At 42.5% G+C, this 17,367-nt stretch overlaps 1 protein-coding gene across 5 annotated transcripts in view; it reads left to right on the forward strand.

Moving 5' to 3' along the window:
- The window catches only part of NAV2 (neuron navigator 2), a 390,205-nt gene that overhangs the window by 332,572 nt on the left and 40,266 nt on the right, over nucleotides 1-17,367 (forward strand). For all 5 annotated transcript variants that reach the window (XM_077114211.1, XM_077114212.1, XM_077114213.1 and 2 more), the window contains 6 exons: nucleotides 216-404; nucleotides 6,525-6,577; nucleotides 11,190-11,213; nucleotides 11,326-11,400; nucleotides 16,335-16,418; nucleotides 16,812-16,923. In XM_077114211.1, the coding sequence (XP_076970326.1) occupies nucleotides 216-404; nucleotides 6,525-6,577; nucleotides 11,190-11,213; nucleotides 11,326-11,400; nucleotides 16,335-16,418; nucleotides 16,812-16,923 (537 nt within the window). The remainder of the gene's footprint in view (nucleotides 1-215; nucleotides 405-6,524; nucleotides 6,578-11,189; nucleotides 11,214-11,325; nucleotides 11,401-16,334; nucleotides 16,419-16,811; nucleotides 16,924-17,367) is intronic.

Below are 17,367 nucleotides of genomic sequence, written 5' to 3' on the forward strand. Positions count from 1 at the left end.
CTTCGCTTTGGAACTGACCCGCCTTTCCTCCTTTATTTTTCGCTCCAAGTGTGTAACTCAAACATCGATGTGGCTACCTTTTAGGAAACAAGCAAGGGAGTGAAGTTGGCAGGAACATGTATGGCTGACCCTGAGTAGTTTCCTCTTTGTCCCCATCTGAGAATTGAACAGAGACGTGAATTTCCAACCCTTTAATTCCATTCCTTTCATTCCAGCGAGTCCCACCACTGTCACCCAGATGAGCCTGTCCAACCCGACGATGCTGAGGACCCACAGCCTCTCCAATGCAGATGGGCAGTACGACCCATACACCGACAGCCGCTTTCGGAATAGCTCCATGTCCCTGGATGAGAAGAGCCGAACCATGAGCCGCTCTGGCTCTTTCCGGGATGGGTTTGAAGAAGGTAAGCGAGGAAACTTGTCATCTCTCAGGTTCCACGGTGTGGTTGGTGACCCCTCTTGGCTGAGTTATGGCCTTGAGAGGTGTCTGTAAGTGCTTCCAATGCTGCTCCCTATCCTGGGGGCCAGGGCTCAAGGGCAAAGCTCTTGAAAACTCTGAAGGGAAGTAGTCTGGCTCTTAATTAACCATGGAGGACTTCACGGAAGAGGTGGCTGGATAAAAAAAACCAGTGAACCTTAGGGCAGACCGAGTTCTACTCTAAGCTTCTCTCTCTGGGACTTGAGCCACAGCTTCTTGGCATGTACCTCCATCTTGAGGCTCGACCGCTGGCTCACTTCTTGGCAGAGCCACTTACTGGAGAGTTCATTTCCCTATACTGACACACCCATGTGGCTTTAGAGGGCTGTGGGCAGCCGGGCCTCTCTGTGCGGCTCCAGAATTTTCTGTTTCTTTCCTCAACAATATTTTATTTTTAAGTTTGTTGCGTTCAGTTATGTCCTTTTCCTCCTTTGGTTGCTAATTGTGACTATTTTGGATTAGATATTCTAAAATAGATATTCTATTTTAGTTCCTTTTATACAGATAGGAGAAAAATTCTGTGGGGATGCTTGTAAGCCATCTCCATAACTCAGTTCATTTCTCTTTCCCTTTGTCCTTTCTCCTGAGGTGTGTATGAGTTGGGAATGCAGGCCGTCAGGATACTCAGCAGGGCCCTCACTCCCACCCGTCCCAGGGATGGGGCTGATGGGACAGTTTTGCTCACACTTGTTGGCTGATGGTTAGAAACATGGAGTCAGGTTGCTGGGGTTTGAATTCTCGTGTCACTACTTCTTAGGTCTCTAATCTAGAGCAAAGTCACTTCAGCTGTCCATATCTCTGTTTTTTTCATCAATAAAATGGGAATAATAATAATCTCTATCTCATGGAATTAGAATTAAATAAAAGAAAGCACATAAATGTATGGTTTACAGTAATATTATTACATGTCACAGCCTATAGACACAGCTTCAGCATTGGCTTCCTGGCAGTTAGAAGCCCCCAGCTGGAGGATGGCAGGTCTTGGAGCAAATAGAGCCCAAGCTGAGAACCACTCTTGTAGTTGTGCCTTTCTTTTTTTGTTTGTTTGTTGCCAGTGACAGAAAAGAACGTGGGAGAGGGACCCAAGGGTGCTTATCTCACTGTACCCGTTACCTATGGGAGTGGGAGAATATGCCCAACATCCTTCTAGTAGGAAAAAACAAACTTGTTTAGAACTCTGAAAGCAAGGGGAGAGAAGTGCAAGATGTAGGTTCTACTATTGCCCAGTGTTCTTTTTAACAAAAGTTTTAAAGAGTTGAGTTACAGAGTGCCCACCTCCTCCTGGGGTTATTCTTCCTGGTGACTTAATACCCCCCACTCTGATTTATGTATCATTTGCATCCAGTGACAAAGAGTGAACAGACACAGATTTGTAAATCCATTTATGGGAACCTGCTGGGACAAGGATTAAGGAGGGGTGGGTGGATGGATCCTGAGTTATGGAGAGTGTTTTGCTAGATTTAAGAGCTAGAGATTAATTCTATAACCGTTTAGAGCTGTGATAGTGGAGGTTCTATTGACCATCAGTTGAAGGAGGCAGCTTATCCTTAACTTTGTTCTAGTAAGGGTGCTAGCCAGGCCTGGCCACAGAGTATTTCCTAGCCTCCCAGATGACTGCTCGCATATGGAATTTGTGCTCGTCCTTCACTTTGTTCCATCTTCCATGTCATATGTATAGCTGAGCAAACCATGTTCAGTACTAAAACTTGTCCAAACAAGCACTCTTTGCCTCATAAAGGTCCAGGACCATTTAGGTATCATCAGATACCTTTTATTTATTCCATCTGGAATCAAGCTGTCAGGCAGCACAACTGTGGAATATCTGGGATGTCAAAGTGACATTGATTAAAAGGTCTTGCCCACAAGCAGTGTCTAGACTTTTGTAAACCTAATGATTCATGCTGACGTGGAACTGAAGCGCGGAAGTTAAAATCCAAATTGGGGGAAGGGTGTAAGACTGCTGTCAAATATACCATAAAATGTAATGTTTTCGTCTTTTGAGAGATTTAGCATGAGACTGACTTTCTTTCTTCTGAGGGAATTATATTACACAAATTAAATAGGGCTTAGGTGGTTTTAATTCCATTAGGTGAAGAAAGACTTTTTTTCTTAATCTATAAATTCCCAGTGTTGTAGAAATAGTTGGGGGGAAAAATCACACCTTGTATTTGGACCAAATAGAACATCTTTACAATAGTCAATTAGTACATTATATACTGCAATGGAGAACAGAAATTTAGGAGAAATTAGCACAAGTCCTTGTGTGAGATTTTGTGAGATTTGATTAGCACTTTCCATTTTGAAGGAAGTGAAAATCATAAATTTGTAGAGTACGTCCAGGCATGGCCCAGATGTAACCTTTCAAAGTTATTTCAGGAAAATTAGTTTCCATCAGATGTGTTATACAATCTTAAAGTCAACTTTTTTAGCATATATTTAGGGAAAGGGGTGAGGCATATTTATAATAGATGCCTTTGGAGGGGAAAACATCCAGCAGCTTCACCAATGATCATGAAGCATACTGCTTAAAAACAGAAGTCCACAGGAGTGGAGCATCTTATTAAGAAAGAAATTGTGCATTGTATTTCATTGGTGGTTATTTTGAGCTACGTATGTGATCCATGACATCTCCACCGTCAGCACTGTGACCTTGGGTAAGGCACTTTACCTTGCTCAGCCTCTATTTTCTGTTCATTAAATTGTAGAAAATATTGTGCCTGTTTCAAAGAACTAAAGTGAAGATTAAATGAGAGAGATCCTGGAAAGCATTTGCACAATACATGGCTTATAATAAATAGCCAGTCAATGGAAGCTATTGTTATAATTGTCGTTCTTTCTTTAATCTTTCTCCCTACCACCTCTGTACAGCTATTATCATCACCATTTCATTTACGGCTACATTGAGGTAGAAGAAGTAACTTGGGGACTTTTCTGCTGCTGTGATAGGTCCTTAGACTCTTGATTCCCAGCTTTCTGTCTTTCTACTTGAAACTGCTTCAACAGTTGGCTCTTCCTTGCTCTTAGCTGGGCTGCCTTACCTGTGTGAGACAAATTCTGGTTCATCATCAAAAAAGAAAGTTTGTGTTCTCCGTTTTCAATTAGGCTTGCTTTGCTGGTTGAGAGGCAGGTCAGTCCATTAGTCATCAGAACTGTATCTCATTCTCCCTGCAATTCCCCTTGGTGAAATGAGAACTAGAGTGGAATGCCTAGACTCACGTTCTCTCACTGTCCTGACTCAGCTCCTGTGTGCTAGGTCACATTGCTTAACCTCTCTGGGCCGTAATCTACTCTTATTAATTGGGGGTAAAAACTCCTGTGCTGATTGAGAATAATATTACCTGGGCATTTGGGAACGATCAGACTGAATAACAGTTTAAATGGGAAAGTACTTTGATTAATATGAAGCTGAATATACAGATACACACATATATATTCATATACATATGCCCATATATATATATATATATATATATATATATGATGCCCAAGTGTGACCTGGCAAGCGTTTGATTGCTTTATTGCCTAGAATATGCCCAGTTGTTTCATTCTATCTAGTGATTTCATTCCTACCAGAAACTTCTTCCTAAACACCAGTTCTAGCTTATGCCGATGCCCAAAGAGCTTAGGAAACCATTCTAAAACACACCAAAAGGCTTGAAAAAATGCTACCCAGAAACCAGTAAGCCTGGTCACTCAAGGGGCAGAATAGCCTCCAGACTTCTGACCAGCAGACCTCTGTTATTGAATTGCTGTGTGAGCTTAAGCGAGTCACTAAACATTTCTAGGTTTCAGATTCCTCAATGGCAGAGGTGGCCTAGATGTTCTCTGTTTCCTTTAAAATTTTTGGAATTACCGGCATAGGGAGGAAAATTGCATGGCAGGCTTTAGCTGTTTTGGTCTTGCAGTTCCCAATGTATTTTATTGTCCAAGCTACATAACCCAGGTTGTGACCTGGTACACTTCACATGAAGGAGGGCCAGCTGCAGTGGTTCCGCCAAGCCACATTCAGTTTTGAGTTGACTCTGGAAATCAAGGAGTCTGTTTCTTTGGACTACAGCTTTGCTATTGCTATTTACAAGTGAAAGGAGTTAATTACAGGGAAAAGTAATTACATCCCCACCCTCTCCCGAAGCCTACCAGATGTGCACTTCTCTTCCTGCAGCACCAATCTGGCACTGAGATGTTACTGAAGGCAGTGTAAGTCTGTGTTTATGAGATGGAGAAAAGTCTTCTGTTCTACAGCAGCCAAAGTCCATGCAGCAGCCCTGTACAGGGCACTGGAGTTGGCCTCTGCCAGGGCCTTCATGCAAGTGTTATTGAAGGGTAGTTACAGGTTACCCACATCTCTTCCTCCAACTCAGCCTCCACGGTTATCTCTCCTCTCGAGTCTGTGTCATGGGCCTGAGGCAACTTGCCTCTTTGGAAGCTCAGGCTACCAGGCTGGTGCATGAGTAGCCTCTGTTAAGGTGTGGACATAATGACATTGCAAGCCGTTATTGGCCATTGACACCTTAAACTGATCTTTTGTGGGGCATGGGTCGGATATGTCAGAGAGGCAGAAATAATGGAAGAAAAGGTTCTAAAACTCAGGACATCACTAAGAAGGGTATATGTGAGTGATAGTACAGAGGCAGCCTCAGGTCAACAGGTGGCTGCTAAGAGAGAAGAGGGCTGGAATGGCAAAGCAGGAGCTCAGTGGGTTCACAGGAGAGAGGAAGCCCATCCAAATGATGGCCCTGGAAACGAGGGCCCGTTCTAGAGATTCCGCAGGAAAAAATTAGAAACTTCCCACCTGAACAAAGGAAACTGTGTAGACACGGACTCTGAGGCAGGAAAATACCATGCAGGGCGTGCTTGGGAGAATTGCAGGACTCATAGTATGACGAACATAAAGACAAACAATAAGAGCCTTCTTATAGACCTTGGGGGAAAGGTCTATTGGAAAGACAGTGGAGAGGCACTTGAACATTAGGCCAAGTTGTTCATTAAACATCTTGTTGGCAAGTACTTCTGCCAACCAGCTGTCGATCCAAGATGCGTTTACTTCTTGGGTGGTAAGTGAAGCTGTTTAGTACACATGAAAAGTAACTCCTAAGCCTCCTACTTCCAGACCACAGGTTACAACATGGCATGGGGGTAAGACATTCCACCCATGGCCAGGAAAATTGTCCCCAATTAAAAGGTCCTTGATGTCTCTACAGAAATGCATCTGTCTTTCAAACAAGTTGCTGAAAGATTACCAAGAAAATGTTATTAAAGAGCCTGGTTTCCAAAAGAGAAAAGGCAGCCAGAATACCCAGTGCTGGAAAAGACCATGTTTTGAAATTATATGAGGACAAATAATAAAATATCTCTGCAGGCTGGGGGTGGGCGGGGGCACAAAGCAGGGTACAAGGATGGTTTTGAGTCACAAAATACCAGTCAGAAACAGAAAAGAAGACCTGACTGCTTGTTGCTTTTGTAGACATGATTCATCAAATAATAAATCTATATTTCAGTGGAGGTGTTTTCTGCTTACACATTCATCTAGAATAAAGTTACGTTACAAATAGTCTCTTATGTTCAAAATAAATCAGCTCATTTTTTTTTTCCATATGCAAGCAGCAGATGCTAGCAGGATATATAAAATCTCAACCCTAAAGGAATACATTCAAAAGAAGACTAGAATAAAATATGTTGAAATGGTAATAGTTTGCCTCTGGATAATGAAATTAGGAGTCATGCAGGTTTTGATGGTGAATATGCTTCTTAATATTTCTCTGTACTTGAAAATTTTTCCTTAATGATCATATATTATTTTGATAGTCAGAAAAAATGTTTTGAATGATGGGGTCAAAAATGCAGTAATCGGAAAGTGACTTCCTTAGCAAATTATTCCTTATTTGATCTATCGATAAACCAGGAATGATTACGTCTAGGGGACATTAGGTTCTGTTATAGTCTCAAGCCTGGTAGTGTCCTGTAATGCTGGTTGCCTCCCTTGTCTTTTTGGCTCCATAACAACTACCATTGCAATTCACCTTTCCTTTTTTTTTTTTTTTTATAGTTCATGGATCCTCACTCTCCTTGGTTTCCAGCACATCGTCAATTTATTCTACAGTGAGTATAAAGAAATACCATGTGGCTAAGATCATGAAGACTGGAAGTCCTTTATCCAGTGCATCAAAAATCAGATACCAGTATTTTTCCTCTAGAGAGCATTTCCATTATAAGAGGGTCAATTAATTAGGAAACAAGATTTGAAATTCACACACAGCTATTGAGTATAATGTGCCAGCCACTAAATAAGGAACCAGCTGCTTCATTTAAGTGGCTTTGTACTTTGGGTGATAACTGCTTAGAATGTATGAGAAGCCTTGGCCACCTGCTGGTAGATTTGGGAAAGAAAGGCTTCGAGCAATTTATTAATCCTTTGTGTGCCTCAGTTGCTTTATCTGTAAATAAAAAGAATAACACTTCCTACCGTAGGGTGTTGTAATGAAGATTAAATGTTAGGAGGATTACATTTAACTCTAATATAAATTCCTCGAGGATGAGGATGTTTTCTGTTTTTATTCCTAATTTCTAGTTTTTAGAATATAGAGGAAATGTTCAAAATATAGGTTTGAATGAAATAAGAAAATACATGTAAAGCAGTTAACACAGAGCTAATGGCACAGAGAAAGCACTCAATAATAAATGTTAGCTATCATCAATGAAAAGATTGAACAAAAGTCAAATGCAGTCAGATACAGTACTGGATTTGTTCAGTGATGCTTAGTTTTTATAAAACTTAGTTTTTATAAACTTCTAAATATGTATCTTAAAGGAAAAAAAAATCACTCTTACTACGAATCAAAATCTTTAACCCTTAATTCCGTGGAAGAAGATGTTTTGATAATTCAATTTTAGATAATGCTAGGTTTCTGGGCTACATAAGGGGGACAAATGGTATATGACCCCTTGTAAGTAAGAGGCCATGCCAGAAGCAAGTTAAAAAGAACAAGGCCTGATTGTTCTTTCTTAGGCCTAGAGCAAGCAATCAGACTTCAGCAACTGTTGGCATGGTCTGAGTCAGTCTGTTCCAACCCACGTTGACCTTCCAGAATACCTCTTTCCATAGCTGGTCATCTTGTCTGAAACTTCATCAGTCCTGGCTCTCATTTTAAAGGCTTTCCAGTGGTCAGCCAGTAAATAAACTAAGTATTTTCTTCTAGAATGAAGCTCTGGGATATGAGTGCCAGGGATGGTACTTTCAAAGCTAAATTCATTTATTCAACAATATTTATTGGCATCATATATATGCCAACTCTGGGCTAAGCCCTAAGGATGTGGTTTTAGGTAGAGAGAGGAGTCTGCTGCTGAAAGAGGAAGCCAAAGGCACCAGAGGGCACAGAGGGATGGCAAACCCTGCAGTTTCACAGGGTTGAGGCACAGCAGCCATAACAGGTATTTTAGTGCCCTAGCCCCATGCTTTTCCTAGTGGCATTGCCGGCATTTCCGGTCAACACAGAGAGGGGTGGGCCCTTTTCCAAGGAGTGAGAAATGGGAGGCTGGTCTTCATCATCAGCCTTGGAGGGAAAGTGCAGGAATTTCTGCACCTATGAGTGTTCAGATCTAGGAAACCATCCTGTGGGATTCCTGGGACATGCCCCTCGTGCTGGAGGTCTTCAGGTGAGAGACCCCTGTTCCAATAGCTGTTATTCTGGGTGTGTGGACACGGAGCTAGTGTTTTCATGAAAGTTGAAGTCATCCTTTCTGAATTGATATAAATCAAAAAACTAAAAGGAACTAATAATAATTTTTAATTCCATGTTTATCTGGATAGCCTGAGATCGGAGGTCTAATCTTAGTTTCCCCTTATTGTATGACTTTGAGCAAATCACCTCATTGTTCTGTTTTTCTTCTCTGAGAATATAGGTCCTTTTTTTTGGCAGACTTTTTAAAAATAGTCTAACATTTGAATATTTTCAAATTAATTCCAAGTAATAATGGCAAATCTGGCTAGATTCTGCAACCACCAAGAACTGATCTGATATTAGCAACTTGGTGATGATGAAATTCTGAAGAGAATGCTTAGGCACCTTTGTAAGTGTTAACCTGAACAAACTGATTCTTATTTGATGTCTAAAAAGACCTTTAGGATCTCTTAAGTTGCCACAGACCTAGACCAAGGAGCCTGCTGAATAGCTGAGTTGGATGGTGGTAGATTCTTTCTCTAAACTCACTGTAATTCTTGAATATTCAGAAATGCTCATTTTGCCTGTATTTTACCTGCAATTTTAATTATAAATGAAAGAAAAGGTGATCTGACATTAAACAGTTGTCATGGAGAAGTCATGGCCAGCTCTCGGAGTATAGAATATCTAAGAGGCCACATCTGGCATCAGTCTGCCTTCCTTCGTTGGTAAGGGAGCAGTATGTGAGCTCCCAGGAAAACTCCTGAACGGGAGAGGCCAGTAGCTTCAGATGAACAGACACAAGCAGCGGCAGCTGGAGGCAAGATGCAAAGCATGTGATTTCTCCAGGTTACTGTTGAGAACAAGGGCCCAGCCGCAGAGATGAGTGCACATAGGATGGACAGCGACAGAGGTGTGGGAAGGTTAGGGCCTGTTGATGAAAATGTTTGGAAGCAGGGCCAGTTGTGTGCGTAATTCAGCCTACAAAGTGGCTACCGTTAGCCTCCCAAATGTTAGAAAGCTGTGACAGTCTCACCGTTAACTTTTCACCTTTGGATCAGACTCAAAAGTCAGGGCCCTTATTTCTGGAAATTCTCCACAAAGATGTGACTGTAGTGAAAGGGCGGGAGTAAGTGCCGGTTAAGATTATAGGTTCTGGAGCCAGACTGCCTTGGATCCAATTCCAGCTCCACCACTTACCAGCTGAGACCATGGTGTGTTAACCTCATTGTGCCTCAATTTCCTCATCTGCAAAACAGATTAGTACCTTGAGTAAATACTGATTTCAATCATTATTTATTTATGAATAATGGTAAATGCTTGGAGCTGTCTCTGGCACATGGTAAGTGCTTAAAATATACTAGTTTTTATTACCAGAATTTAAGCACAAGGAGGTTTGAGACTTAGTCTTAGACACAATCATATCTGAAATTTTTTAAACAGTGATTGGCACATAGTAGGAAAACAGTAAATATTGAACGGAGGGAGGGTGGAACGGATGAACAGAAGGATGGACAAACGGAAAGGGATGAATAAATATTACCTGGGAGCAAAGAGTGAATCCTTGCCAGTTCTCTCCCAACCATCTGAAGGCATTTGTTTAATGAGGAAATTGTCCAGCTGTGTGACTTTAGGCATGGTGCCTAAGTTCTCTGAGCCTCAGAAGTAATATAAGCAAACCTACTCTATAGGGTTACTGCAAGGATAAAACGATTTGGCCCCAGTGTATCTAAAAATAGTTGCTGTTGTTAGGAGCTGTCCTAGAGAAAGAGGATCTTGGGTAGGATTGGGAGTGAAGGCAGTGGGGAACAGAGAGCAAAGGGAGGTCAGAGAAGAAGCAGCCACCCACTTGCCCCAGCTGATGGGGTTGGGGTCTGCAAGTCCTAATATATTGAACCTTTCTGTATTTGGAACTAGCAGGGGAGTGGGCACCAGAGTCAGGTGCTCATTTTAGAAAACAATGGGTTTATGACTAGAAAAATAGGGTGAGGACACGCATCGAGGACCAAGGACAAGATAGGGTGCTTCCTGATTTGTTCTTACCTACGTGGTTCCCAGCTCACTCCTCCAGTGAGGTATGGGTGGTAGGGGAGGAGAGAAGAGCAGGAACACTCCCAACACTTCCAGGAAGGGATGTGGTTTGTTCTCTTATGGGCCTTGACAGAAGGTTCCCCCACCCATGCAGGTTCCCGCTAAGGGAGGAAAGAGGTCATCTTGTCGGCTCGAGCTGGCAGGTATCTGTGTCACTGCAGGGTCCAGCATGGCAGGCTCTGCAAGCAAGTGTGACTCCAGGCTTTGCTCTTACTCCCTAGGGACACAGGTAGCTGGGGGACTTGAGGTGGCCTGGCAGGAAGGTGAGAGCCACATTTATCCTCAAAATAGGCAGCGTCACCAGGTTCACTGCTGGAAGCTCCCAGCCACCCTCACTTTAGGGACATTTCTGCCCTGAGGCTGCTCCTGCTGCAGCCTCCCAGGGGGATGGATGGAAGGGATAAAATGGGGCAGAATGAACCTGAGTCATCTCCCTGCCACCTGCAGGTTGAGTTGCTAGATAAAATACCGAGCACCCTGTGAAAGTTGAAACTCAGATCATCGACAGTTTTTCAGCATAAGTGTCTCGCCAACATTGCATGGGGTTTACTTATACTTAAAAAAAAAAGGAAAAAGTATTCCAATTTAACTAGGAATCCTACATGTTTATTTACTAAATTTGGCAACCCTGTCCCGGCTCATCCCCTCCCTATCACACACGTTCTCATTAATCCCTTGCCCTCTCTTTCCCACCACGTGGTGGGCATTGTGGCTCCTCACAGCCAAGATAGTTGGAGATGTTCTAATTCTTCCTAATTTCTTAAAATAAAATGCTTTATATATTTAGACCTTTCTAATTGGTCAAATTAATTGAACCAATTTATCCAAAGAAATATGCCAGAGAAAAAAACGAATACATTTTTAAACCTGCCCTAAGTGCCCAAATACGGTGAGCCCTGTAGGATGGGCTACATTTCTTCTGTTCTTCAACTGGTCTAATTTCCCTTATGTTTTCTTTACAGCCAGAAGAAAAATGCCAGTCAGAGGTAAGGAATAGTTTGCTGGATGGATTTTCTCTTTTACTATTAGCATGTTTTTACCCAATTCAACCTGGAATCGGGCCCCAAAGCAAGTAACTCTGTCTGTTGTCATCTTCAGATTCGCAAACTGAGGCGGGAGCTGGATGCCTCCCAAGAAAAGGTTTCGGCTTTGACCACCCAGCTGACAGCAAATGTGAGTGCAGATACAAGGCCTGTAACCATGGGTCCGAAGCCGGTGCTGCTTTCAGAGCATTTTCTCAAGACTTCCTGGCTCTGGACATCGTAGAAGCGCAGCACTGGGTCACAGAAAGAATATAGCTTTAGAACGTTGGGTGTGAATCTCAGCTCTGATTTTTACTGGATCTCTGACTTTGTACAAGATAATTTAATCTCTAAGCCTGAATTTGCCCATCTGTAAAATGGGGTTGTCCTGCGATTAGTGTACCTGGTATATTTTAAGTCTTCAGTAAGATGTTAAATTTCCCTTCACTTCCCCTTTCTGAACATTTTGATTTTAAAAAGAAGAAACCCAGGGATCCAGAATTAATAGGCAGTTGCTCTGTAATTATAATATACACAATGACATGTTCAGGAGGCACTGCCCACCAGCATTCAATTCAGCCACTGTTTGAATGCCAACTATGCCCCAGGCTCTGTGTGTTCAACAGCAAAGCTAGCACAGTCAGTGCCATCTTTTCTTTTGGGCTCTGGTGCAGCAGAAAGACAAAGCAAACAGTTTTGCTAGAACACGTTAACTGCTATGATAGTGCAAAAGGGAGGAGGTTGTGGGACTATATTGGGAGAGCATCTAACTCGGTTTTGGTCATTGAGGGGGCCTCAGAAAAGACTTCCTGGAGGAGGTGACATTTGAGTGGCGGTCTGATGGTATTGTACAGGGGAAGGATCTGTGGGAAGGGCAGCTTTATAATCAAAGAGGATAGTTTGTACAAAGGCCCAAGGAGAAAGATCTTGGTGCATCTGGAAACGACAAGTCCCTTGATATAATTAGAATCTGTAACTTGGATGTTGGGGCGAGGCAGTGTGGTGGAGGGGGAAGGAAACATCAAAGAAGGAAAGGGGTCAGATCATGGAGTGTTTTTAGGCTGAATTTAGACTTTCCCAGAATCTAGTGGAGACCTGTCAGGGAGTTCTAGGCAGTGCAATGATGTGATGTGGAGACAGGAGTAGAGAGGTCAGAGTGGTGGCAGGGAGTCTCCTTTCCCACCAGCCCTGGTCTCTAAGGTGGCCCCGCTGCAGAGCTGTGACTTGGTGAGGATGAAGCTCAAAAGAAGTGCCCGAGATGGAGTGTGCGGGGTGCCCCTGAGTGCATTATCTAGCCTGAGACTCCACAGATACATGTGTGTGAACCGCTGTCAGAGAGCAACCTGCCTAACCTCACAGCTCTGGTAAAATGGAGACAAATGTAAAAGGTTGTCTTTTTTTGACCAGGAAACCGAGTCAGTATCTATAATTATCATTTATTTGGAGTTTTTGTGCAAGTAATTCCTGGTTTGAGCTTGAGTATACTCAAGGAAACCATTTCTCTTTAAAGACTGCACATAAGGTGCCTAGCATAGTGTTGGCTTTAGTTGCAAGCGCAGTAACTGGTGGCTCCTGTCACCATTATTATTCAGTTTCCCAAGCCCTCTAACATTTTGGAGAATCTTTGGTTCTATTCAAAACCCTGACATATTGGGCCCTGTGTATCTTTGTAATTCTTCTTTATTTTCTTTACCTCTTTTTCCCCATCAGTAAGAGTACCAAAAAAACAGAAATTATACCGGAGACCCAGGTTTGATTCCTGGTGGGTACTCGTGCAAAAAAAAAAAAAACAAAACAAAAAACAGAAATTGATGGGAGAGCTGAATTTTGAGGCCTAATTCCTATCTGAAAAAACAGCAGTGGGCAGATGCTTCATCTGGGTAGCCAGATGTGTATGTAGAATCCAGAACCAACCCCATACCCACTGAGGCAGGGTCTCCTGGGTATGACCCAAACATATGGAGTTTGACACCAGCACCCCACCTCCACCCCAAGTAATTCTGAGGTATCCACATAAGAATCACAGCTGTTAATTGTTGCCTCCCTTTACTAATCAACAAATTATAGTTTGCTTTTCATATATCTTGGGTTAATTTCTCTAATTACCCCGTGCTGCTACAAGGGACCTTACACTGGGCATTTGGAGCTCTACTCTCTGTTCCAAAAGGCTCTGAGTGAGAGCCTTTAGATTACTCCAAGAGTGTGTTTTGCTCTGCACAAACGCCACTGAATCCACTATTGTTTTAAAGTAAATATTTAGTCTTACCCCACACCACAGGCAGTGCTAACGTGTTTTATTGTCTGCCATCTTTCTCACAGGCCAAGCTGTGTTTGTTTTTCTAAGACGAGCTACTCAAAGCCACCTTCTCTGGGAGTTTTTCTACCACTCGTGTTTGTTTTCCCTGGGAATGTGAGAATGGTGACGGATGAGAAGGCTGTTGTGTAGCTGTGACTATGGCTCGGAATGGCTTCAGCAGCCCGTAGTTTCATAGTTAATGCTCATGATCCAAAAGCAGCCCTTTCGTTAACAAGCAAAGTGAGACCCTCTGCTATGAGCTGGTACTTCAGGGCAAACGCAGTTTCTTTTTGAGCCTACAAAAACACTTTCTCAATAATAGACTTCAAGAGGTCAGGTTTTTGTTTTTGTTTTTAACTATATAGGAAATATGGATGCCCAGGTAGTATCATGGTGTCAGTCAAAGCATGGAACTGAAATAAATGTAAAATCAGTCATTGAAGCTTAACGTTGTCATAGCCTTTAAGCACCAGTTAGCAGGTGTTCCTTTAGAAGTCCACATCCTGACCCGTTTCCTTTGTCCACTGTGTAATGGTCTTTGATTGGCGTTGCTTTTGACACATTCTCCAAGCCAAACTATGGCCCATCTCTTTGAAAATGCAGAGGTGTTTTCTCTATTTTTAGTATAGAAAGGGAGTATTTTCAGAAAGAAACTAGCTACTCTACCAAACATATCTATGACAAGTACCCCTGGCTGTCTGCCAACTCCTGTGGTTGTTGGGAAAAAAAGAATCAATACTGATCCTAGAGATACCTTGTCCTCAACTGTGGCTGTTTGATGAAGTCTAATAACAGAGGTCTCAGCTTCCCTCCTCAAATCTTTCCTCCTGAAACTGAAATCATCCAGTGACCCTCCTCATAGCCTAGGGCAAAGGCTGCTTTCCCATCCTGCTGTTATCCTCCCTTCTCATCTTCACTCTGCACATCGATCGGCTTTTCCTCTAGAATTTTATACATGATCAAATCTTGCATTTCCTGACACTCCTGAGGAACCTCTTGGTCCTCCTTCCATCCCTCCCATGGCATCTGTGTGTCCACCCAGCCCTCCCCTAGAACCCTGTCTCAGTCTCCCTGCACCTGGATTCTCAGGTAAGCTATCTCCTCTCACATTTGTTTTGTCACGTTCTCATTCCTGACTCTCTTCCTTTCCCCACAGTGCCCTTTCATTCCTGTGTTTTGCAATTCCATAACAGTTCACAGATCTTTTTCGTTTGATGCTCACAGTGATCCTGGGAGGAAAATAGTGTATTGTTCCCACTTTATAGATGAAGAAATTGAGTCCAAAAGAATAAGTTGACTTGGATCAGAATTATTGGAATCAAAGGAGCAAGGCCTAGGGCGGGCCACAGTGGCTCCGCAGGCAGAGTTCTCGCCTGCCATGCCGGAGACCTGGGTTCGATTCCCAGTGCCTGCCCATGCAAAAAAAAAAAATAAATTGAAAAAAAAAGGAGCAAGGCCTAGAACTATAGACATCTAACTCTAAATCCTGTTCCTTTTTCTCTGAGTGCTTTTCTTCTCGATCCTTCACTTCCTTATTCAACACACAATTATTGAGTGACTGCTTTATGCCAGCACTGGGAATGTAGGGATGAGCAAGGCAGACATGGTCTTACCCTTCATCAAAGTATGTCTACTAGCCTGCCTCCTCTGCTGCCCAAATGCCTCTAACTGGGGGACACACCACTATCCCACGTGTACAAACGAAGTTGAGGAGTTTGAATATCCTGGCTGACAAATAGGTCTCTTAATCTGATTGCTGGAAATTCCTTAGCATGCCTGGTTAAAGCATCCATTCTTTTTTCCTTGGTTTTAACCCTATTATCGGGATCCTCATTCAACCAAATAACATTTCACTTGTCACTCTGTGTCCCAGATAGAAGGATTAGTGCCAGGGAACAAAGGGCATGTTGCCCTTGAAGAGGAGGATTGCAGAGAAGGGTGCAGGCAAGAAAACACCATATTTCTCAATTCTCTTAAGATTCATATTGTTTTCCACACTTTAACATCTCTGGAAAGTGGATGCATCTTTTAATATAATTGGCAGCATTTTTTTTCTTTCTTAGTAGTATATGTAAGCGTGGCTCATCTGCTGTTGTGTTCTAACAGTGGTATAAAAAGTGCAGGGGAACCCAGGGGAAAGTCATAACTCCCTGGGGGAATTGGGAAAGGCTTCTCCAAGGAGGTAGCAGATGGGTCTTTCAGTGACTTTTTATTAACCAGGATTATAATAAGCAAAATATGCCAGACACTTTGTTAAGTCTTCAGACATGCTCAACATGAGTCTCTACCCTGAGCTTGATGCTTGGTAAATCAAAGGTTGTTCAGAAGTGTAGTGGAGGAGGCAGACAAAAGTCAACAATTACAAGACTTCATGTATTTTTATCTGTGAGCCACAGAGCACCTAACACGAAGTACAGTGTGCTTGCGTGAATGAATATGAGAGAACAAACCCAATTTGGGAGTGTTATAAAGGCATGAGCTGAGATCTCTTGAGGAGGAGGATGTGTAAAAATTAGTTTGCAGGGAGAGGGTGGAGAAAGAGCATCCCAGGGAGAGGGGAAGCATGTGCAGAAGCTTTGAGATGGGAAGGAGCAGAGGGTGTTTTAAAAAGTGAAAGACAAGAGTAACTGGCTCCAAAGAGTGATGAAGGATTCAAGAGGAGGCTAAAGACATAGTCAGGGGATGGATCAAGTGGCCCCAATCAGGATTTCCGTCTTTGGGATTCAGCACCTTTTGACACTCTTACCTTGCAAGGTAATATAACCTGTGGCTGTGTCTTTCCCTTCCAGGCCCACCTCGTGGCAGCCTTTGAACAGAGCCTTGGAAACATGACGATCAGGCTCCAGAGTTTGACCATGACGGCTGAGCAGAAGGCAAGGCAGAAAGGATGAGTTTTTTTTCTCTGCTTGGAGTAAACAATAAACCTAAAAATGTTATTCTTTTTTTTTTTTTTCAGATTTTATTCTATAGATTTTTGTGTACTTCTCGAACTGTTGTAATTAGATCATAAGGAATAGGTCTCTTGAGTGAAGACATGACTTAGATTAAGCAGCTGGAACTTGTTCGACAACAGATCTCGTCAGCATATTTCTGTTTTTTTTGTGCCCTCATTCATGTCCATTGGAAATTGATCCAACTTAATGTATAAGACAGATTTTGTTGAGCTCCTTCATTGCTTATCCTCTCCTGTTGAAACTCAGTTGTATTTCATCTGAACTCTGTACAGCATGATTTTAGGACAACCAATATTTCTTTCTGTTCCTCAGGATTCAGAACTGAATGAGTTAAGAAAAACCATTGAGCTGCTAAAGAAACAAAATGCAGCTGCCCAGGCTGCCATTAATGGAGTAATTAACACACCAGAGCTCACCTGCAAAGGTAAAGGAACAGAGACAGCCTTCAGACAAATGACTTGACTGCTCTTAGGAACCTTTTCCCAACGTGTGATGCAATCCCACCCTAGAGAATGTGTTCCAACTCCTCCCACTCAGTCAGACTAGTATTGGGAGGCAAACACTTTTAATATGTTTTTTTCTGACCTCTTTTAAGATGGCAATTCTGGCTCATCCTCTTCTCTTATGTTCCTCAAAGATGGAAGAAAATACATTTCCAATGACAGAGTGTCAAACTGTTTCACAGCCCTTCACTAGTGTTTTGGTGTTCTCATATTGACAGAGGATAAACTGCAATGGGTTCATCTCTTATTTGTCCGGGAAGACATTTCTAAATTAATTGCTTTGTCCTTGTGTATCTTCACTCTTATTTGGGATAAAAAAAAAATGGGTGTGTGGGTGAAATACTTCATATGGTAACAAGATCAAC

The sequence above is a fragment of the Tamandua tetradactyla genome, chromosome 8, assembly GCF_023851605.1.
Source record: "Tamandua tetradactyla isolate mTamTet1 chromosome 8, mTamTet1.pri, whole genome shotgun sequence".
Classification (NCBI taxonomy): Eukaryota; Metazoa; Chordata; class Mammalia; order Pilosa; family Myrmecophagidae; genus Tamandua; species Tamandua tetradactyla.